General features: G+C 41.6%; 1 protein-coding gene across 2 annotated transcripts in view; it reads right to left on the reverse strand.

Annotated features, from left to right (window-relative positions):
• Positions 1-24,991, reverse strand: part of LOC147727329 (glycine N-acyltransferase-like protein 2) — a 136,033-nt gene that overhangs the window by 5,235 nt on the left and 105,807 nt on the right. For both annotated transcript variants that reach the window (XM_086963096.1, XM_086963095.1), the window contains exons 3-5: positions 24,125-24,232; positions 17,026-17,152; positions 4,649-4,841 (exon numbers count right to left, since the gene is read on the reverse strand). In XM_086963096.1, the coding sequence (XP_086819222.1) occupies positions 4,649-4,841; positions 17,026-17,152; positions 24,125-24,232 (428 nt within the window). The remainder of the gene's footprint in view (positions 1-4,648; positions 4,842-17,025; positions 17,153-24,124; positions 24,233-24,991) is intronic.

Consider the following 24,991-nt stretch of genomic DNA (forward strand, 5'->3'; position numbering starts at 1 on the left):
ATAAACCGACCTTCCAAGAAAATGATTCCCCGGAGATAGGGGCTAACATCCTCCCGGAGCAGTGGGTCACCCACTTTAGGGGTTTATATAACCATGAGCCCGGTATCCCTGTAGAGCCACCGGTAACCCCAAGTCAGGTTCCCCCGGTAGTATTTACCCTTAAGGAGATTACTGCAGGGATGGAGGGTCTGACTAAAAATAAAGCCCCGGGCCCGGATGGAATTCCCCCTGACCTGTTTCTTAGCAACATAGAACTATGGGCCCCTCTGATGACCAGGGTTATAAATACTGCTACCACCTGTGGCCTGCCACCATCCTGGTCTAAAGAAATTATTGTGCCAATTTTCAAAAAGGGCAATAGGGACGACCCCAAGTGCTATCGGCCTATTTCCCTGATTGACGTATCGGCCAAACTTTTGGGTAGGGCAATCCTTAACAGACTGTCCGAGTGGACCGAAGAGAATAACACCTTCTCGGACACTCAATACGGGTTCAGGACAGGGAGGTCCACCAGTGACCAATGCCTGAACCTTTATATGCTGACTGCCAAATATACTCTGGCCAGTGACGAACCAATTTACATGGGATTCATGGATTTGGCAGCAGCATTTGACCACGTCAATAGAGGAAAACAGTGGGATATGATGTCAAGCATGGGGATTGAGAGTGGTTTAATTACTATATTAAGGGAATTGCACAGCGACACCACGGCCAAGGTTCGATTTAATAGGGAGGGAGGATTGTCTGACTCTTTTCCATGCAAGAGCGGAGTCAGACAAGGTTGCATTCTTGCCCCTTTTCTGTTTTCCCTTTATATTAACAACTTGGAGCAGTTTCTGTTGGGTTTAAAGGCAGACTCCTCAAGGGTCGGGCCGCGGCATATTCCTGTTCTGCTCTACGCAGATGACGCGGTCTTGCTTGCACGTACACCCCGAAGCTTACAAATCCTGATAGACAGGTTTGTTAAGTTCATGGGTACCCTGGATCTATCTGTCAACCTGGGTAAATCATATGTGCTCCTGGCCGGCAAAAAAACGTCCTCTAAATTTACTTATACAATAGGTACCCATATTTTAGAGGAGGTTAAAACGTTCTCTTATCTTGGAGTACCCTTTGACGGCGCTCTGCAGTTTAACTCCTTGGTGGCGGAACGTTGTAGCAAAATGATTGCCTCCAATGGGGCAATAGCTGGATATGGCAGGAGGCTAGGTAGATGGAGCCCGGAACAGGTGATGAACCTGTATTGCTCCGTATCATGCTCCAAAGTAATCTATGGGGCAGAAGTATGGGGCTTTGTGAACACCACTAGAATCCAACAGGAAGAAAACAAATATCTGAAATCTATCCTGAGGGCACCTCCCAGTACCGCTGGAATCATAGCTCATAGGGAGCTAGGGAGGCCATATTTGGATGACCTGTTAAAACTTAGGCCAATTGTGGCCTGGCTAAAAATATGGGTTAACCCAGATGCGCATCTCAGCAGAGAAATTTTATTGGACTGCTTAGATAGGACCAATTGTATGCGCATCCCCTGGCTTAAATACGTAAAAAACACCCTTGAAGATTTAGGTTTTGGCAACCTCTTCGCGAACCCTACAACAATTTCAGCCCAGCACAAGAAACAAGTAGGGGAAATTTTCCTAGAGCGGAAAATCCAATGCAGAGCTGATGCTGAAGGAGCTAAAAAGACTGTGAGGGCTCATAATCTGGTGAAGAGTGTGGAGGGTATGGAGCCTTATCTGTACCTTGTGCATAATGCACAGGATAGATTTCTTATGTGCCGTTTTAGACTGAATTTACTTCCTTTTATGTTGGCTTCACCAGCAGGTTTCACCACGTCAATTGAGCAGAAGGGACCCTGCGGCTGCGACAACAGGTCTCCGCAGGATTCCCTCCATTTTGTTTTGCTTTGTCCCTATTTTTCTATGCCCAGGCGCAGATTTCTTGTAAATATTTTAAAAAAAGCCCAACAGGAACATGCCAGGGATGCATTAGTCTTTTTGCAAAAAGCCTCTGACCCCCTAACCTTGTGCTGTATTATGAATTTTATTAAGGTTGCGGTTCGATTAAGGCTGACTAGGGGAGAGGAATGAAATATCTTGGATTTTCTATTTTAAAATTGTGGATCTGTATGTCGGTATTTCTATTTGTATTAACTTTGTGTATAAGGATCTTGAATAATGTTTAATGACTTTTTATCTATGTATATATGCATGTGCTTTTATGGTGTTTTTTAATCACCGAATAAAGATTCTTGAATTGAATTGATAAAGTAAATGCTTCTATGACCGCAACGGGTTTTGTCCACAGGTTTAAATTAATTTTAGCCAGGGCAACACACTAGTGAGCATTATCGTCTTGGTTTTCTAGACTGCTAAATGTGAATTGGCAGTCTCTGACCCCAATTCCCACACTCCAAGGTTTGCCTTTTTAGGGCCGTATGACAAATACAGTGCACTGTCCCTGCTTGCACTGTGGAACATCTCATAATTAGTGAGCCCGAGCAAACAGTGACATTGTGTCTATTTCTGATAGTGTGCTGACCCCCAGGCAGCCACAAACTCACGCTACCCTGGGGGTAGCACATTAGGGAAAGACAGAACAGCTGTTTCAAGCAGCCGCTTCATCTTTTGTTGTGCAAGAGGACCCACCTCTGTTGTTGTGCAAAGGGAAGACAAAGAGCCCCCTTGAAGGTGGTGCAGTGAATGACTGGACTTGCATGCAGGGGATGTAAGGGGGCTCCATGGGTCCCCCTTCCCTCCTCTAGAAGTATGTCCTAAGGGGACACACAGACAGGACACCACTTTTTTGTGGCTCACCGTGCGCTTCCTGAGATCTTCTTTGCCTATGCGACGCATCCAAAATATGGTGCAGTTGCAGAGACAAAGTATTTCCCTCATTTACATAGGGTTGTGCCCCCATACAAATTAAGGAATGCCCTCTTAAGATAGCACCAGCGCTGCATGTGTGCTGGTGGTATCTATAATATGGAAGAGGTCGCACAAGCATCTGTGCCCCGTCTTATAATACTACTGTGCCCCGGATGTGCAAAAAATGTTGGTTGCACCTTCAGGGCACTGTACGTAATACAGATCTGAGTGTTGTCTGTTCAAGTGTGGAGCGGAGATAAAGGTTTCTCCAGTGCTCCTATACAAGAGACTTTGAAGTACCCTGTTTTGCAATTCACACCTTATTTAGACCCCCTTCCCCCCCCCCCATTCTCCCTTGATATGAAATGAAAATACACTGGAACAGATAACACCACTATGGCAATTATATGTGGGAACAATGACAAAAGACTCCCAAACCCCAATTTGCTATCCAGAGTACCAAATATGTAATTGACTAACTGCATCATAATTGTCTTATGTGTGACAATTGCATTATGATACCCTATGCGTTGCCCTTGCTTCAGACACTCAGAAAATTATGAGAGGAATGCTTGCAAATAGTCTAACCACTGGCAATTGCTTGAGGTAGCTTTACAACTACTGTTGTTTTATTCGCTATGCTACCTCGAATTACAAGCTTTCCCTCTATTACCTTTCGTGTGTTTTATTGCTCTTGCTTCAGTTTGTGTGGGGGGTGATAAAGGATGCTACAAACACATAAATTGAACATTGATTCAGGATCCCTGTATATTTTCTGCAGTTCTAACGTCCTTCCCATAGCTCCTTAGCAGCAAATATAGGCAGGTTGTAGGAGAAGGCATGCCCCTACTGATGTAATTGCGGTCAAATTGTGTCACTTTTGCTACTCTTGGCAATTTAGTTAATCAACAGAAATGGCTTTTTTGATGGTTAGTGTAAATAAAACATGTCAAAAGAAATGTACTTCTATGCCTAAGACTCCTTTTGCTGCAGATTGCTGTGGGTGGGCGATGACTGTAATGGTGACCGTAACAGCACCACTTCCCATTCTTCCACTGATTATAACTGTGACTGAATATGATAATTCCACTACCCTTAGTGGTTTTGGGGTAAGCTGACGCGTCTATTGATGAGAATGGTGATAGGTTATCAAGATGATACTGAAGATGCTATATGGCCTGACAACATTATCATACTGAATTTTTATGCCCAACTGTGTATATTAAACAACATGAATGAGCCTAAACAATACATGGTCATGTTTCATATGTCACATATTATACTGAGGCTGAAAGAGGATATACATGCAATGCAGTGTTCTGCAGTGTGATCTATTTTTCTAGGACATCCACTGGTAAAAGGAGATTTTCGATTAGGGAGTCATCAAAAAACAGATTTGGGTTAAAGATATCTAAAAAATAACTTGCTGCTTTAGTGACCCAAAAGTCTATATAAAAAATTCCAGGGGCATTTCTTTAATTCTCTGAATAGCATAATTACATTTATTTTTTAGATTAATAAAAAAAAAGTTCGCTTTTTTTATTACATACAACGCTGTCTTCCAAAATCATGCCTTTTCTGAGTGCTGTAAATAATGGTGTTACTATTTCCCAGTTCACTTGTATTCAATTTACCAACCTTTGAGGATAGAAGTTTGAGTCAGACTTGCTGGGATTTAAACTTATGACGTGAGATGACTGTATAGCTAAATGATGAGCATTTAATCCACTGTGCCTTCCTGCCCACATATTTGATATTGAACTCATCTATGAAAGTACCTTTGTTGTGTTGCTTTCACCACAGTGGCGAACAAAGGATCTGTCTCAAGGGCTGAGGCATTCGTAGGAGCTATCCCACAGGCATCTGCTATCCCCATGTCCTTCACATAAAGGACAGTGCGGGTGATCTCACTCGTGAATGACTTGCTTGCCGAGATGCTGGATATAACTTCACCAATGGAGGCCTGAAGCCCTGTTACAGGATGAAAGCAGAATGAAAACTGCAAGAAATAACAGTGTTAATGTTTGGATGCAGAAAATAAATGCATGCATATGATATTCCGGACTAATCTGGTTCAATGGCTAACTCACAAAAGTGAGCTGCCACTCTCACTGCTACCATAAAGCATTTGTTTTGTGGAACTCTCCACATTTGCAATTTCTAACACCCTATATAGAACTGCAGCCCTCTTATCACATATCTTAAAGATGATTGACTATTTTCAAAGTTTGAACATTCTGTACACTCTACTGACCTCTGATCCAGCTGTCAGTTTTATCAGTAGGGTAGGGAAGTGCCTTTAATCCAGTTGTTTACAAGAGAGAACTTGCCCCTTTAGAAGGCATAACATGGAATAACAGTTTTAAAGAAACCTATTATTGAGGACATGTGGTCTACTGAGGGGAGGTACATGCAGTGGGTGTCGGAGATTGCATTTTATCTGCCGTAAATTTGTGGCAGTCAATGAGTTTACATACAAGGTGGGATCATCATGAGGGAACTTTAAGGAAAGTCTAAAAAATGTGCATGGGTTAAAGTAGTGACTTGTTTATTCTTTTGATTGCTCTCTTGTGAAAAATTAGTTACCAACATTATGAAGGGTGTCATAATGAACCATCCGAATTCTAGCAGAATATTTTGGCACAGAATATTTTGGCACAGAATCTGGGGCAAGCTACCCCAAAGCAAGGAATGTGCCAAAAATCTTCAGCTTAAATTATGGAAGACTTTGAAGACCTCTCCCCAACAATGGTATGGAAAACAACATAGTGGGCGCAATGACCCAAAAGCTGGAAACATTTGATGTGCAATATGGATATCAAATCGAAGCACTTAAACAAACCCTGATCTGGAAGTTGTGTGTTTGGAGGAAATATTCTCCCAGGAGCTCTGATTGTTTTCTTAAGAGCATTTGTACCATAATTCCAAACAATAAAGATCCTTATACCAATCTTTTTGATGCCTTGAAGGAGACGTGGTGGAACCTAGTGGCTGCAGAAGAAATAAGAAGCTATGCCCAACCTGATACATGCATATTGGTGCATTTAAAACTATATAGAACACCCAATCGGCCTATGAAACTAGACCCAGAAAGGCTGTCATGGCTTCTATTGAAATTAATGAAGAAGCCCAATACCTATTTTTCAGTGAGCAATTTGTAAAGGAGTGGGGCAACTGTGAGCACACTCATGTTCTTAAGTAGTGCACAGCCATTAATGGAGAGGTATCCTACTGCTTGCAGGTTGTTCTGTGGGCCATGGAAAGTGTGCGAGCCTTACCAGGCCTCAAGTCCAGAGTTTTAAAAAAACATGCTTTAGAGCAGTTCAGAGAGGCTTCCTCATTTCACAAACATATACATGAAAACAATAGGTTCCAATGTATATTATTTTACAATTGGTCAAGAAAGAACTTTCAACTTCCAAATAATTACTTCTTTGCCAAGGAGAAGAAGATTAGGCATGGACCAATGAAGGTGGAATGGAATCTCATTCACATAAGACCTGCGTTCTGTCTTTCTCCATTTAAGAAACAGAGGGAAGAATGGAAATATCCTACTCAAATGGAGCGAGCTAATTTGGACATTTTATAAACAATGGTATTGTTAGAAACCAGGACATGTTTGCAGTGTCCCACTACCGTTTGCCCCCATTTTGACAACTAGATGCTAGTTTTTCTGACTCTGATTGTGAATTTTGATCTGCTAACAAGACCCACTGCTCTGAATTAAAGTACTTTGATATAATTTGATATAATTTCAATTGGTACTGACAAAATGCCTATAGTCTCTAGCATACGATGGGGCATGTATGTCTAAAGGGCCAGTAGATTTATTGAGCCTATATGTGCACTACTGTGGTTACTGTTGTCATTTTGAAAGCCAGCCCTGCCTTGCAGGCTGCTTCTCCCCGTAAATTATATGCACACTCAACTTTAAAATTAAAGGTACTTCTAAATTCTCAAATTACCCTATATTCACATATGTCACCCCTAAGGTCTCCCCTAGGTACCCCCGGGTAGCGTGATTTAAAGCTATAAGATGGGACATTATAAAAGAAGTTTTATACGCCCTGGTGAGGGAAAACTGCCAATTTTGTTTTTCCTCATTGTAGCCCAATAGCTCCATAGGCTAACATGGGAATACTTTTATCAAATATCAAATTGAAAGAAAGAAGCCAAAAAGTTACTACAAAGTATCAAAATGATAGAATAAATTCCAAAACTTGCCACTGATTTATTATAACTATCCCAGTAAAATAAGTTATAGAACTTTCTTTTCTGTAAGCCAAAATCCATCCTTCCAGCTGCCCTCTCCTGATTGGCCAACCCCTGCCAGGCTGACTAAGCTGTCTTAATGAGGTGTTGATTGGCCTGACTAGAGACACATAATTTACTGTGTGAGGAGGACTGCAAGCTGCAGAACACAAGGCAGGAATGGGGTGGAGAAACCAAACTGGTCTTCAAAGGGAGAATGACAGTTTAGGACATCACAGACTCACCCCCACATCCTGAGCCCCAGCCAGACAGGAGCCCCAGTAATTACATTAGTGAAGGACCTGGAAGGGGAGTGTTAGGGAAACTTAGCCACACCAGTGGGTTGGCTTAGCCACAGTTAACTCTCCAGGAAAGGATTTTGGAAGAAAATGCCACACTTTGTAGGAAGTGGTCATACCTGAGGTTGACACCCTGCATCCCATTGGTCCCCTGCTTGACACTCAGGAAAACTGAATAAATATGGGAGAGCTGGATGGCAACTCAGATCCCTGCTTGAAACAATTAAGAGAAGAAGGACTGCCCGGCTAAAACCCCTGGTCTGCACCTTTTCTAACTGGTATGACTCTGCGGTCACTCAGCTTGCCTTGAAAAAACAAGATTTGGCTATAGGAAAAAATCTATCAGCCCCATGGTATTCCTTTGAACTAGGAAAACTCAAGATGAAATGCAGGGGGCAAGGAAGGAAATAAAGGTAAAACTATAGTATAGAAGAGAAAGAGAAATATAAACTAGGTATTGAGGTGTACAAAGCAGCAATTGTTTCAGCAAAAACAACATTTTTTTACAGAGAAAATTGGCTTGGCTAGAAATTCTTCTTGAGAACTCTTCAAAACGGTCACTGCGCTTTCAAATTTTGATTAGAATGAACAGTTTGTGCCATATAAGAATTTTGTAATAAACTTGTGGAATTCTTTCATATGAAAATACATGTTTATGAGTAGTATTTTGCTAATCAGAATGTATATCACTTGGTTGATCCTTTTTTGTGGAGCCAGATGATAATCCTAATGAGTCATGGAATGGTTTCGTCAATTTCATGTCTTTAACGGAGGAAAGAGTAACAAGATTGCTGGAAACAACTAAATCGGGTTCCCCTATGAATATGTGTCCACCTTAAGTTCCCCGCACGATAATCTTTTCGTACATTTAAATAAAGTACTTTGCTCAGGGCACTTTCCAACAGCATGAAAAAAAACATTGGGATTCCCCATCTGAAAAAAAAAATCCCAAGATCCTGCAGAGGTAAAGAATTACCGGCCTATATCTTGCCTACCTCTTCCTACAAATATCTTTTAAAAAGCTGTAATGAAGATCTGATCGCCTTTTTGGAAGCAAGTGATCTTTTGGATCCATCGCAACACAGCTTTAGGCCACAGCACTGTATAGAATCAGCATTAATTGCAGCTTCTGAGGAGATTCAAATGCAGGTGGATAAGGGAGGGAGAGCTGCACTCATCTTGCTGGATCTCTCAGCCACTTTGGCATGGTTAACCATCAAGTGCTTGTCAACTGACTGGAGTAACTGGGGATTAAGGGTGCAGCTCTAACCTTACTCTATTCTTTTCCACAAAATAGAGAAGAGACTGTGGTGTTTGAAGGGCATATCTCCAACTCTTTCTCTCTTCCTTGTGGGGTGCCTCAGGGATCATCATTATCCCCTACATTATTTATCATCTATGTCACCCCCCTTCGCACCACTCGTTTGATCACACAGTTTTCCTGCAATATCCTATGCTGAAGATATGCAGAGATTGGTATCAATTACATCTGAGGTAGACGGTGTGACCAAATAATTTAACAAAATCACAAGCTGGATGCAGGAAAACTGTCTTAAGTTGAATACTAAGGAAACAGAGGTGACACTCTTTGAAAATTACATCTCTTCTTGGAATGATTCTTGGTGGCCACCTGATTGAGGTCTCTGTCCAGCTCCAGTTCGAAAAGTGAAAAATCTTGGAGTCTTTTTCAATGACCAACTTTGTTTTTCAGAACAGATCAATCACATTACATCTTCATGTTTTTGACTTATGAAATACTAAAAAGATCATTCTATTTATTCCTTCAGATTTGCAAACATTTGTAATATTTGCCTTGGTTCTATCAAAGATAGGCTATTATAAAGCTCTTTAATTTGGAAATGCATAAGCATCTGTAATCAAAGTTTCAGTCTCTGTAGAATTTTGCAGCTTGCTTACTCTTAAAAACGACAAAATTCAGTTCCATATCAAAGAGAATCAGAGACCTCCACTGGTTGCCTGTTCGGGATAGGGTACATTTCAAGGCCTTATGCATTGTACATAAGGCTTTGCTGGGATCTGGACTTTCTATTTTCCAGAAGTCCCTTGGGTGGCACATCCCTCAATGTGATTTAAGATCAACAACCGCCAGGTTGGTGGCTAATCCTAAGGTAACCAAGGTGAATTGGGGTGGCAGACATTTCTTCTATCTAGCTTGAAAGCTATTGAATTCTATGCCTTTTTCATTGAGGTTTAAACAAAAGGGCTGTATTTTAGACAATCATTGAATACATGGCTTTTTGTCTCCAGGGTAAGCCTCCTCTTCTACATGATCAGTGATAGCATACCAGCATTAAGATACCTCGAAATTCATGGGATTTAGAAAAACATTACTTGCTAAGAGGACTGTACTTATAAGAACTGCACCTTCTGCAAACTTTGGAATTACAGCCCTTGATACTTTGTCCTGCTTTAGAAGGATTGAGGAGGGACTCCCTGAAAGCAACAGGTACAAAATTGCTCCAAGAGATCCTTGTCTGCAACTACAAAAAGAACCCTGGAACCCTAGACTGCACCCAAAGGATTGCACTCTGAATGCCTGCACCTGCTGCACACCTGGAACTACAGTCCTAAACACTTTGCTTTGCTTCAACAAGTGAAGTAGTGGACTCCCTGAAAGCAATAGGTTAAAAGAGCCCCCCCTGCATCATCTCCACCAAGAAGAACCCAGTGGGTCTGTGTCCAGGGAATTTTTAAGGATTTGGCCAAGTGCATTGTGGCAAACGTAGTCCCAACATCCCAAGGACAATCTCAGAGCTTCTAGTCCCTTGGATTGATATTTTGGACACTTTGAACCAACATGAAGAAATTCAGGAACAATTTCCAGAAGTTTGGAGAAACATTTGCCAAGAGCTCCATAAATTGACCAGGTGTATTGTGGGAGTTGTAGTCCCAGACCGCAAGAGGCAAACCAGATCATTTGAATCCTTGGCTGGGGCTGTTGACTCTTTTCGTGTATCAAGTAACACTTCTGGAAGTAAGTGTAAAAGTGTTACATCATGGGTGGCCTAACCTCTTGACTGTATGCCTGTCCAGCATGACCATTTTATAACCCTTTGAGCGCTATTTGCATCTAAGTTCTAGTTTTACTTTTATTCTTAAAAAATTCACATTTCAAGTTCCCTACATTGGATTCTTGACATTTTGGTGTCATTTTAATCATACAAATATTTCCTATTTTTATAACTGGTGTTGGATGTGTTTGTGTGTTGTGTCTTACTTATTTAATGTATTGGTATTTTTAAATGCTTTACACACCTGTCTCCTAAATTAAGCCTGCCTGCTCATTGCCAGTTACTAAAAGTTGAGCAAGGGAATAATTTATTGGGACCTTGACTGGACCTTTTATTGTGATTGTGGCCTAATTACTAGTGGTAGGTACCTACATACCCCTACTAATAAACCACTTTCCAACAAGCAGGCATTTGGTTCAACTTTAATAGAATAGTGTTACATTTGGTACTTTTTTGCAGTTTTGTATCGCACAAACTTGGACCAAGTACATTTAAGAAATTTACACCTGCACCAGATTACATTACATATTTTTGTGGGCACGGGGAGATTAAGTGATATGCCCTGAATCACAAGTTGGCGAGCCAAGGTCATCCTCTCTGGCCTTTGGGACACATCTACAACAATCTACTCCTTCCCGAAACTCCTGAAATTGATAATACACTGGCTGTGTTTGAGGGGTTAAAAGTTAATAATATATCTAACAACATTGTTACTATAAATCTGAATATGCATTTAGAGCAATTGATGACACTATTGCTGTGCTTGAGCAGTTTTAAGTTACAAATATATCTAAAAACATCCTTTCAATTGATCTGAACACGCAAATAGCCCAATTCCAGGGGCTGGTGTTTTATGTGATATTTAAGAAATCAGGTTGCACATCTTCTCAGAAGATAAATGTATTTTAATTTGTAATCAAAGTTAAGATAAATGCACTCAGACAGCTAAAAGAAAAATGTACGCCTATAAAAAATGAATACATTTCACAATTAGAGAGAATATATTTACATGAAACATAATAAGAGCATTGGTATCCATTATCCAAAAACTCCTTAATATGCCTCTGTACTCCAGGGATGTTCAGTGATAGAAGGAAACAAGTAATTTTGATTAAGAAAAGACTAGGCAGGATAGCAAGGCAGAAAATATGGTGATTTCTATAAATAAACCATCCTGTATGGGAACAGGTGCAGATCATGGCTTAAGAGTCAAGCATTGTTTATATAAATGACAAAGTATAGCTACTATGGATACAGGGCTGGAAGGACAGATGAAAAGACAAGATAATGTGTTGAATTTCAATCTGGATGGAGGAGGACTCAGACAGTTGATGTATAACAAATTGTATGTACCTTGATCAGGAATATTTTCAGAGCAACTAAAGGACCCCTGGGTACATGTCTGTGCCCACTAGTTGTAGAATATACACCATTTCTAAATATGGTGTGAAACTGATCCACAGACACTAACAGAACCAAAGAAACTGGAGAATCTTCTTAATGATAGAGGTACTGTGGGAAGTTCTGCAGGTGGCCCCCAAGATGAAAATTCAAATTTAGAATTATATCAGCTGGTGACTAGTTTTGTAGGCATTAGCAAGGGGTGTATTTCTACAGTATTGGTAACCAATGAGGGGATACATCTTTCTTCCTTCTTTTGTTCCATTAAGTTGATACCAATTAAGAATGTGCTAAGGACAGTCCCACTTTCTTTAATAAAGCTAAAAAACAGTTGAGGCATATAGACTCCGTTAACTAGCTGAAGACAACATTATCAGATCTATCCACTGCATATATTTCTTCATTTTCTGTCTCACTGGCTGGAGAACAGAATTGTAAAACAATGTACAATAATACTCCAAGGGAAGGGATGGCCTTAGTAATAAGGAAGGTGTTGGACAACCAACAATCCTACAACTAAGGTATAGGGCCTACCTTTCTTAGGTTAGGGCACACTCCAACATAATGGTAAAGGTGTCTCATTCTGATGTGTTGCACTCAAAAGGTAAAAAAGTGAGAGTTTAGAAGAGTTTGGAGTGGAATAAGATTGATCTATTAGTAATTACCAGGCCCATTTTTATGAAAATAAACAATGACCATTAAGATCAAGGCTATCAATCAATCAATTAAGCAATCAATCAATCAGGAAATTTGTAAGGTGCACTACATACCCGTGAGGGTCTCAAGGCGCTGGGGGGGGGGGGGCGGGCTGCTACTGATCGAAGAGGCAGGTCTTGAGAAGTCTTCTGAAGGTCAGTAGATCTTGGGTCTGTCGTAGGTTGGTGGGGAGGGTGTTCCAGGTCTTGGCGGCGAGGTGGGAGAAGGATCTGCCGCCGGCGGTCATTTTAAGGATGCGGGGGACCGTAGCGAGGGTGAGGCTGGCTGAGCGGAGGCTGCTGGTGGGGGTGTAGAAGCTTAGTCATCTGTTGAGGTATGCTGGTCCAGCGTTGTGTAGGGCTTTGTGTGCGTTGGTGAGGAGTTTGAAGGTTATCCTCCTGTTGACTGGGAGCCAGTGTAGGTCTCTCAGGTGGGGGGTGATGTGGCTGCATCGGGGGATGTCGAGGATCAGTAGTGCTGAGGCGTTCTGGATGCGTTGCAGCCGTCTCAGGAGCTTGGTTGTTGTTCCTGCGTAGAGGGCATTTTCGTAGTCCAGCCTGCTGGTAACGAGGGCTTGGGTGGCGGTTTTTCTCATTTCGGAGGGGATCCACTTGAAGATCCTGCGGAGCATTCAGAGGTGTTGAAGCAGGATGCGGAGACGGCGTTGACCTGCTTGGTCATGGAGAGGGTGGAGTCGAGGATGACCCCTAGGTTGCGTTCGTGGTCGGTGGGTGCTGGAGCTGTTCCCAGGGAGGTAGGCCACCAGGAGTCGTCCCAGGCTGAGGGGTGGAGCCGAGGATGAGGACCTCCATCTTGTCAGAGTTAAGCTTCAGCCTGCTGTCCTTCATCCATTTGGCGATGGCCTTCATTCCCATATGGAGGATGGCTTTGGCGGTGTGAGGGAGATGATCAGCTGGGTGTCATCGGCGTAGGAGATAATGTTGGACCTGTGCTGTCGGGCGACGTGGGCGAGTGGTGTTATGTAGATATTGAACAACGTCGGGCTGAGTGAGGATCCTTGTGGTACGCCGCAGATGTTTGCGGTGGTCTTGGAGTGGAAGGGTGGGAGGCGGACACTCTGGGTTCTGCCGGAGAAGAAGGATGTGGTCCAGGCCAGAGCCTTCTCTTGGATTCCGGCGTCGTTGAGGCGTGCTCATAGGGTGCGGTGGCAGACCGCATCGAAGACGGCTGATAGGTCCAGAAAGAGGAGGGCAGCTGTTTCACTTTTGTCCATCAGGGTCCTGATGTCATCGGTGGCGGCGATGAGGGCGGTTTCGGTGTTGTGGTTGCTGCGGAAGCCAGACTGAGATGGGTCCAGGATGCTGTTGTCTTCGAGGTTCATTAAGAAACTACAGAGGCAGTCCAATAACTCTGAACCAGGGACAGACAATCGATAAACCCAACAAAGGTTCAGAGAGGTCACAGAGATTTTGCAACTTATTGTATAAAATTACACAAATAAAGAAAAAAGAAAAAGGAAAAGGGGGAGAGAAGCCTATAAAATCGTATTTTCAAAATAAATTAGTGCAAATTTCAGAACAACATTGTAATTTATTACATATTAGAAGAAATATTTAAAAGAACAGTTACGCTCAAGACAGAAGGTTGGCATACAAAAAAAAAACATATCATAAACCAAACCAGTGGCTTAACAAAAGAACATTACATGTAAACAGAAACAGCACAAACAAAAATAGTGTGCCCTTCAAACAAATTATGGCCACAAAAGGCGTCGTTGTCTTCGAGGTAACGGGTCAGTTGTCTGTTGACGATTCTCTCTGTGGCTTTTGCCGGGAGAAGGGAGATAGGACGGAAGTTCTTGAGGTCTTTGGGGTCTGCCTTGGGTTTCTTGAGTAAGGCGTTGATCTCGACGTGCTTCCAGCTCTCTGGGAAGGTTGCTGTCTCGATGGAGATGTTGATCGCTTTCCGGAGATGGGGGGCGATGACTGTGCTGGCTTTGTTGAAGACGTGGCGTGGGCATGGGTCGGACGGGGATCCGGAGTGAATGGAGTTCATGGTCTTGATGGTGTCTTCGTCACTGATGTAGGACCAGGAGATCAAGTGGCTGGTGTGAATGGTGGTCGCAGGGGTGGTGGGCTAGGCGGTTGACGTGGGGGTCGTGGTGTTCAAGCTGTCGTGGATGCCGGCGATCTTGCAGTGGAAGAAGGTGGCCAGGGAGTCGCACAGGTCTTGAGATGGGGGAATGTCGTTGGTGTTGGAGCTGGGGTTGGAGAGTTCTTTCACGATGTTGAAGAGCTCTTTGCTGTTGTGTGCGTTATTATCCAGGCAGTCCTTGAATGTGTCCTCTTGGCGGTCCTGATGAGTTGGTGGTGTCTGTAGGTGGCGTTCTTGTCGGCTGTGTAGCTGTCTGGTGAACGTTCGCGGAGCAAGTTCTTCTCCAGTTTACGACAGGTGCGCTTGGAGGTCTGGAGTTCTTCGGTGAACCATGTGGTTTTCTTGCTGGAGTGGTTGGTGGCGGGGGTCCTGAGTGGAGCTAGGGTGTCGGCGCAGTCGTTGATCCACTGTTTGAGGTTGAGGGAGGCGGTGTAAGGGTCGGTGGGGTCTGCGGGTGGTCTCAGGGTGAGGGTGGTGGTCAGCTGGTCTTCGGTGACCTTGCCCCAGCAGCGGCGTGGCATCTGATTGGTGCGGTGGTGGTGGTGCATGGTGGGTTTCCTGAAGGTGAAGTGGACACATCTGTGGTCGGTCCAGTGGGGTTCGGTGGTGTGGTTGAAGGAGATGTGGGGACTTGTGGAGAAGATGGGGTCAAGCGTGTGTCCAGCGGCGTGGGTGGGTGTTGTCATGGGCAGTCTGAGTCCAAGGTTGGCGAGGTTGTCGATCAGGGCGGTGGAGTTGGCATCGTTGTTCTCGAGGTGGAAGTTTAGGTCCCCGAGGAGGATGTAGTCCTTGAAGGCGAGGGCGTGGGTGCTGATGTCGGCGATGGAGTCACTGAACTGTGGTCAGGGTCCGGACGGTCCTTAGACAAGGGTTCCTCTGAGGATGGTGTTGGGGTCGGTGTGGATCTGAAAGTGCAGGTGCTCGACGGTGTTGAGGGTGTCGTCCATGTTGGTCGAGACTCTGATGGTGTTCTTGTGGACGATGGCGATTCCACCTCCCACTCCATTGGTGCGGTCTCTGCGGGAGATCTTGTAGCCTTCTGGGATGGTTATGGCGATGTCTGGTGCTGAGGTGGTGTTCAGCCAGGTATCTGTCAGGAAGGCAATGTCGGGCCGGTTGAGTCGAGGAGGTCCCAGAGTTCGATGGCGTGTTTGCGAGCGGAGCGGGTGTTGAGGAGGATGCATCGAAGGTGGTTGGGTTCTTTGGTAGACGGATTGGCGGGCTGGATGCTGGTGAAGCTGCAGTTCCGGCAGGTGAAGGGCCCTAGTGTGCGCTTCGGGGTGGCCCGGTAGCAGGTGTGTTCACGTCCTGGGTTGAGTGCATGGAGGGTGCTGGCGTCATAGTGCAGTTGTGTGTCGTGGCGTCTCTGGGGTCCAAGCGTTCTAGCGCTGGGCGCGGTCCAGGCGCAGATGGGTGCAGACGGGCTTGCCTTAGGTGCGCCCGCTGCGCGCTGCCATCATAAGAAGGGGAGGTGGGAGGGAGGAGCAGCTGGGTGAGGGGAGCAGTCCAATGGGGGCAGGGGGCCGGCTGCAGGGGATGTAGCGGCAGGAAGAGGGATCGGCGAGGGAATGGGCACAAAGGAAGGAACAAGCACAGGCAAAGGCAAAAGGCAGCCAAAAACAAGCACTGAAACAGAAAAAACAGTCACAAGTAATACAAAAATCACAGTTACAAGGTGAAATGCGAGCGGGCAACAAACAAACCTAAGGCCTACCACTGGCCACCAGGGATGAGACGCAGGTGGTAGCCTGCGGGTGGAGGCGGGTCTTGAACACCCTCAGAGCAGAGGCAGCAGCTGGGCAAGGAGCACGGGCGCAGTCAGGTGGAGCTGCGCGGCGTGGGGAGCAACCTGCCTGGAAACGGCTACAGCTACAAACAGGTAAACCATTGAGAACAAAAGATGTGCATGGAAACAAACCTAAGGCCTACCACTGGCCACCAGGGATGAGACGCAGGTGGTAGTCTGCGGGTGGAGGCGGGCCTTGAACACCCTCAGAGCAGAGGCAGCAGCTGGGCAAGGAGCACGGGCGCAGTCAGGTGGAGCTAATAGGCGTGGGGAGCAACCTGCCTGGAAACGGCTACAGCTACAAACAGGTAAACCATTGAGAACAAAAGATATGCATGGAAACAAACACATCTTTAATGGTAGTCGAGAAGGGATACCAACTAATAAGATTGAACTACTTGAGCATGCAGAAAGTGCTTATTGTGTGTCCAATGTGTTGCTTCTTTCAGCGTATAGGCTTCATCATTACCGTGAGTGGCCTAAACATCTGTTTATTGCTTATTTCTCTTTGTAGTCCACTAGATTATAATGAACATTTACTCTTTTCAAATGTTTCCTCTTTCGTTCATGCTTACCTTGAAAATGGAGGATTTTAGACCAGTCAATAGCATTTGACTTCTCAAGGATTTCTTTGAGGGTTAGTGGGTCACTGGTGTAGATGAAATAAGTATTGTTGTAGTGATCGTAGTCATCCTTCATGTCCTAGAAATATATTGTGTAAAATATTAAACCAAAAGCCATGTGTTCTCTGTCATTCAAGGGCAAAAAAACAATGTGATGAAAGACAGAGAGTGTGTTAACAGAAGATGCCATAGTGAAGGAGAAAAGATCACCATATAGCACACAAAGGAACTCTTTGAGGGATCAATTTAAATAATTAAATCTTAAGGGGAAAAAGAGCATTTGAAAAATCAGTTAATAATCATCATCCAGTGTATGTAATTATTTGCTCTTAAAAGGTATTTAAATGCAGGTATATTTGTGTATGTCAATAGACACAAAATGGTCACTGTTATCCTTATTTGCTCAATTAATTTACTGTATTTTTCTTTTCTTTGTGTTATATATATTATTATTAGTAATTACAAAAATCTTGTTATTCCGCATAAAACGTTTGCCATAAGACAATCCACCCTCCTTTACTCTCTGGGGCTACCAGAAAAACAAAACACAGGGAGGGGCAGTATAGGTTTAAAGGCCTGGAGTAGCTGACTTCCCTACTCAATAACAAATGCCACAAAAGAACCATTGGGTCTAAAAGAAAAGGAAGATGGCTACAGGAGTGTCCCTTTTAAAGAACGATTTCCCTCAACCAAACGAAGGTGGCAAGCTTCATCATAGGGTAACATCCTCGCATTTTGAACCTAGTCAAAATGCAGGCACCACCCCCTCTTAGAGAGGCAGGTGCTCTGGGATGCTTTTGGTAAGAAGAGGTATAGTAAATACCTTAGATGAATTGAGTGTGATGAGGGGTGCATAGCAATGTGGATGTGAAAATAAAACTTGCTCCAGAGTATGCAATAGACTTTATTAGGGTGTACCTGGACCAGGGTTAAAAACCAAGCTAGAATAGGAGGGAATTCAACCTGCCATAAAATTATAAATAGGTCAACATATTTCATATTACAACTTCAGGACCTTATAGAAGCTTCTACAAGGTTATATGTAAATGAAAATTATACGAAAAAGGTGATAAAAACAAATTGCAATATACAGAACCAGTGGTTGAAGTGTAAGTCCACTTTGTCAGGGATCCACTGGTAGTTTACCTGAAAGAAACAACATGTTTTAAAAATGAAATCAACTTGAATTTGTGATACACATTGTAGCACTCATTCACCATATATCGGTTACCGGAAAGGTCCGGGAACTTAATCAGGGCTACCACGAATATCAGTAACCAAAACGTCAACCCAACTTTGTGCTTGTCAAAAAACATGCATGAGCTTCCCACAGCCATCAGGTATCATGCCTCAACTTTACCTTTGCACAAATCTCAAGGTGGCATCAAGTCCTATAACGATGAAAGGTCATGTGCAAATCAATTTGTCAAAGGACAGAAAAATGGGTTAAGCATGTGACTCAATTGTAAACCACATCAATACCCCAACCACATGAATATACAATTTCATCTGATTGTTAGGACTGGTTTACGGGGAAAATCATAAAAACCAACTGCTAAACAGTAAAGAGTCAAATTATAGATGCTGTATATTGTCAGTCATTGAGCCCTAATCATGTCTCAGATACAACAGTAAATTCTATTCTACTGCCCAGTGTCAGGATAAAGGGGGATCCCAAGAAATGATGCCTGTATTTGATGTACCAATGTAGTAAGAACGAACACTTTCCTCGTTCTCAAACAATAGTAGAGTGGCCTAAACTCCACTGCTTGTTAGGACCAACTCTTACTCGCTTGCAAAAGCGGTGAAGCGATCAGGACTCAACCGCTTCTTAGAACACCCCAGTGGATTGGAGCAATACAGCGTTCAAAAGTACAGTGCTGATTACATCATGTTAAGTAGACCACATTTAGTGGGACACCCATTTAAAAACCCCAGTAACAAATCTCAAATACAAACCACCCACCATCGAGGAGGCAACATACCTTTTGGATATGACAACAATGGAGTAGATTGTGCAGCAGAAGGCATACCTCGCAACGAGAGGCCAGACACTATATATATATATCTAAAAAACACAGGCAGCGTTTGAAAAGACGTGACAGCATGTCACGTGCCACTTTACTTATGAGCCTATCATAAGCACTTTGTGGACTACAGAACCAATGGTAACTGTCGCTCGTGCATATTTCATGTGCCATGTGAGATGTTGTAATGGAGCCTCTAAAGAACCAGCAAAATACCTGAAGATGTAGTTCCATCAGTGCGTGTAAAGAATGTAGGCGGTGTTTATGCCCCTGCTGATTTGGGAGTTTGGAAGCCAGTGACTATGTTAGTAATAAAGAAAGGTAACAATTTCTAGTGTATACAGGATTATGTATCAAGTCTCTTGGTGAATATGAAAACAGGAGTTAAGTAAAAACAAGGATTTATACTCAGGATATGACACATGAAGGGAAATGTACAAACCATGTTGGTGCAGAGCAGGAATATAGACGGAGAAATATTGTGGGACATAAATATCACCGCAAAAATATCGAGGGGAAGAAATATCGACAACAAAAATATAGTTGAGAAGAATATCCACTGACAGGTAAGTAATATCGATTACAAAAACATTGTTGTAATAAATATCGTTTACAAAAATATAGTTCACAAAAATCTCGATTTATTAATAATGTTATGTATTTTAGTGTGTTTAATGATAATTGTTTGTCATTTTATTATATGTTTTAGAATTTTACTAGTTATTAATTTATTTTAAGTTTAGTTCTGCATTTATACTTCCGTAGCGGGTTGTGGGTTTTTAGGGGAATAGGGTGGGAAGTAATTTAATTATATAGATTTAACTAATAATGTATAGTAGTTAATTTTTTTTATTAGAATTTTGCGTTTTTAGTTCTGTAGTCGGTTGTAAGTTTATAGTGGAATAGGGTGGGAAGTAATTTAATTATATAAAATGTATTGAATAATTAATGTGCTAATTGATTAATTAATAATAGTTTAATAATTAATTTTTAATTAATTTCAATTAGTGAATTAATAATTAATTATGTTAATTGTTTAATTAATTTTAGGTGTGTGTTGTGGTGTTTATATGTGTAAATGGTGTGAAGGGTGGTAAGTAATTATTTTGTAATTGAATATTTATTAAATATTTTTAAATTAATTACCATTAATTAATTAGTAATTATTCATGGTAATTGTGCAATTAATTTTAGGTGTGTGTTGTGGTGTTTATATGTGTAAATGGTGGGAAAGGCGCTAAGTAAATAATGTTTTATTGATTAATCAATAAATAATAATAAATTAATTGTCATTAATTAATTAGTAATTATTACATTTAAGTGTATAATTAGTTTTAGGTGTGTGTTGTGGATATTATAGTGTTAAATAATGTGTAATTAACAATTTTTTATGATCTTTGTTAATAATAATATATTTAAATTTATATATTAATTATGTTAATATTGGAAATTAAAAGTAATAAAAATGTTGATGGTTTTGTTTATTATTTTTTGGGGATCCAGCGCTTTCCGTACTGTTGCACTCACTGGAGTGGGAATAGTCAGTCAGTCAGTCAGGATATCTTTATTCGACTTATTACAAGTCATACAAAGAAACATAAACAATAAACAATAAAACATAACATAGGATACATATGCCCATACATACATAGCCCAGCATTTTCATAAAAGTCATTAAAACTACAGATAAAAGTTAAATACTATACAAATGTTAAGACTATACAAGTTCATTCATAAGAGGCAAAAGTAATTCTGATAAAAAACCCTTAAAAATTACTAAGGCGAGTTTTGACCGACAGCTTTTGCCCTAGCTGCGGCAACTAAGAAATTCGCGATGCAAAAGGTAGTGCGGGGATTTGACAAAAGCTGTAAATAAAGCAAGGCTGGACGAACCTGAGTGAAGCCCGCTTCTTTCAGGACAGGGAGTAGGTATTTTTTCCTCTGCTCCTGAAAAAAGCTGCAAAACATGACGAAGTGCAGTGTGTCCTGCACCGAGAAGTCGTCGCATCTACAGGGTGGGGCTTCGTCTGGCTTCTGCCATCCCTTATATGAACCAAGATGGTAGTGTATCAGGTTGAGTGGGAATAGTCATTTTTACCCCTCTGCTATCCAATGCTTTCCCTACTGTTGCACTCACTGGAGTGGGAATAGTAATTTGTACCCCTCCTCTATCCAGCGCTTTCCCTGCTGTTGCACTCACTGGAGTGGGAATAGTAATTTTTACCCTACGCTATCCAACGCTTTCCCTACTGTTACAGTCATTGGAGTGGGAATAGTATATTTTACCCCTCCGCTATCCAGCGCTTTCCCTACTGTTGCACTCATTGGAGTTGGAATAGTAACTTTTACCCCTACGCTATCCAGCGCTTTCCCTACTGTTGCACTCACTGGAGTGGGAATAGTAATTTTTACCCCCTCGCTATCCAACGTTTTAACTACTAATGTTTTTATTGTGTTATTAAATGTATGTATTTTTTTTAAATAGTTTAATATGTTAATTAAATATAGAATATTTTCTTTTCATTTAAATTATTTATGTATGTGTTTATTTTATTTTCATATAATTAAAAAAGTTTATAAATTAAATAAAGATAATAGTTAATAACATGTATTTAAGAAAATATATGTATATGTAAACATTTTGTTGTGTTTATAATTATTAAATTAAGTTTATTTGTTATAATTAGTTAAAATATATATTAAATGTAATTAATTGTGTTAATGATATTAATATTATTCAATTAATTTAATTTAAGTCATGTTTTTTAAAGTTGATATTTTTTACATCTATATTTTTTACATCAATATTTTTGAGTCAATATTATTGTACTTACCTGTTAAAGAATAGGGAGTCAATATTTATGTGAACAATATTTTTACATCAATGTTTTTTTAATCGATATTTTTAACATCGATATTTAAACATGAAACCCACCATGTTAGAGTGTAACTTGGAATCCATGGGTTATATGTATCTATGAAATCGCAGACCACAGTATGTCATCATTCAAACCCTGTTTGTCACTATGAAGTTGGAAGACCCATCTTTACTCTCACTTGAAAAAGTACTGTGTCACATTGGAAGCAAACTGAGGGATGATTGGTTTGTCAAGTACAGTCAATGACAGATCGTCTGCCTTTTGACCATTCTCTAGGAAGTGTGTTGTCAATTTGGTGGTTTGCTTATTGCACCTAATGGTACTTTTGTGTTCCATTATCTGTGTTTTGACCTTGCGTAGACAACTAGACGTAAGTAATGCCTACCGCCCTTTGAAAATGGACCCCACTAACAGGCTTCTAGCTGTTATCACCTCGATGGTCGTGGAAGCAAAACACAATCGTAGTCACGTCTTTTCAAACCCTGCCTGTCTTTTTTAGGTATCTATAGTACCTGGCCTCTCGCTGTGAAGTATGCCTTCCGTGGTGCAATCCCTTGTCGTCATGTCCAAAAGGTACGTTGCCTCATCAATAGCAGGTAGTTTGTAACTGAGATTTATTTTTTATTGCAGTTTTCAAATGGGTGTCCCACTAAACACGCTCTACTTAACATGATGTAATCAGCGGTATACCTTTGACCGTATTGCTCCAGTCTATCAGGGTGTCATAACAAGCAGTTGTGTCCTGAACGCTTCACTGCTTCTGCAAGCAAGTGAGAGTGGGTCTCAACAAACGTGGTTAGACCACTTTACCATTGATGGAGAACGAGTAAAGCATGTGTTCCTACCACATTGATACATCTAATATAGGCACAATTTCTTACGGTCCCCCTTTATCCTGACACTGGGCTGTAGAATAGCGCATTTGCTGCTGTATCTGAGACACAATTAGGGGTCTGACTGATAATACGTAACCTTGGGTCTCACCATGTGCAATTTGACTCTTTACTGGTTAACAGTTGATTTTTATGTTTTTACCCGCCGTGGGCTTATCAGTCCTAATAATCAGATGGGGTATCATATTCATGCAGTTGGGGTATTGATATGGTTTGCAATTGAGCCACATGCTTCAACCACTTTTTTGTTCTTGACTTATTGATTTGCACATGTTCTTTCATCATTATAGGACTTGATGCCACCGTGGTTTTGCGCCAAGGATAAGTTGAGGCATGTTATGTGATGGCTGTGGGTAAGCTCATGCATGTATTTTGATAAGCACAAAGTTCTGTTGACGTGTTGGTTACTGATAGTTGTGAAAGCCCTGATTAAATTGCAGGACCTTTCCTGTAACCTATATAATTTGGAATGAGTGCTATAGTGTGTCTCACCAATTCAAGTTGATTTAATTTTGAAACATGTTATTTCTTTCAGGTAAACTACCAGTGGATCCCTGACAACGTGTGCTTTCTCTTCAACCACAGGTTCTGTCTATGGCAATTTGATTTTATCACCCTTTTTCATACAATTTGTTTACACATAACCTTTCAGAAGCTTCCATGAGGTCCTGAAGAAGGCCGCCAGACCTCTGTAGAGGGTATTAGGATGGAAAATGTTGACCTATGTTTCACTTTATGGCAGGTTAAATTCCCTTCTGTTATAGATTTGTTTTTACTCTCACATCAACATTGCTCTGCACCCCCATCACACTCAGTTCACCTAAGGTATTTAGTATACCTCTTCTTACCAAGAACACCCCAGAGCTCCTCCTTCACAGAGAGGGGGTTGTAGCCCTCAATACGACTAGGGTCATAATGTGAAGAGGTTACCCTACGATGAAACAGGCCACCTTTGTGTGGGTGAGCGAAACCATCCTATAAAAGGGACACTTCGGTAACACTCTTACTTTTATTGCAGACCAAGGGGTTTTGTTGTGGGCCTCGTAATCAGAAAACCCCATGTATGTTTTGGACAAAAGAACACTGGCACTAAATGCAGCAGACACATTACATCACAAAGGTTTTCTCTTCTTGTTTTAATGAAATGCAGCAAAGAGATCCTTAATTTGAATTTTGCATTCTATTGATTTAGAATAGTTTACATGTAGGAAAAGCAGGAGTGTAGAAAGTAGGCAATTTATCAGAAACTTACATCTGGCTGAGGGCAAACAATCACAGTCTTGAATTCTGGCCAGGAATCAACCAGAACCTCAAGGTTGAAAGGGTTTCCCCTGTTAATATGGAAAACAGACCCATAGACCTGTAGGAAAAGGGGAATATGAATTAATATAATTTGATAGTATCAGATGTCTGCTAATACTCTCTGTCTACGTTTTGAATAGTGTTAGTCTTTAAGTTATGGAGGTGCATTGAGTTTGAGAAGTAACTTTTTTGATTTTCAGTGACTACTCTGGAACTTTTACAGGTGATAGCCATGTTTTGAATTCCCGGCATATCATTTTTATGTCAAAACACCTTTTAATTGACTGATAGCTTTCTTAATTATTTTGTGGGTGACTGTATAATGACTTGACCACAACCAACCTTCTCTGCAGCATGTAAAGCTTGGTGAGCGTTTGTATATAGTGCTTATATTAGAATGTCGTGGATTCTAGCCTTTTTACTATATCTGCTAATTATAAACATGGTGAACAAATAAATCATGTCAACCTAGACATGTAGTATGAGATATTAGTCTTTTTGCCACAAATATGATCTGTAGACTTACTAGTATTTATTTGCCACTACAGCCTTGCCTTAGTAGCAATGACAATATGATGTCTACACCTAATTTTATTTTGGAGGCCCATAGTATGCCAGACTCTTTCCTCTCTGTTTAGTCACAGCTTTTTTAAAGAACTACAGTACACCTAATGCATTTCGTACAAAACAGAAAATGACACCATAACATAATAGACATGGATGGTATATAAGAACCATCAACTTTTGACTCTGCCTCTTTTCTTGCTGCTTGTAAACATAAGTGCTGTTGAATGTGCAATGAGAAATTTGTTGTTTC

This window comes from Lissotriton vulgaris, chromosome 3_1, assembly GCF_964263255.1.
Source record: "Lissotriton vulgaris chromosome 3_1, aLisVul1.2, whole genome shotgun sequence".
Taxonomy (NCBI): domain Eukaryota; kingdom Metazoa; phylum Chordata; class Amphibia; order Caudata; family Salamandridae; genus Lissotriton; species Lissotriton vulgaris.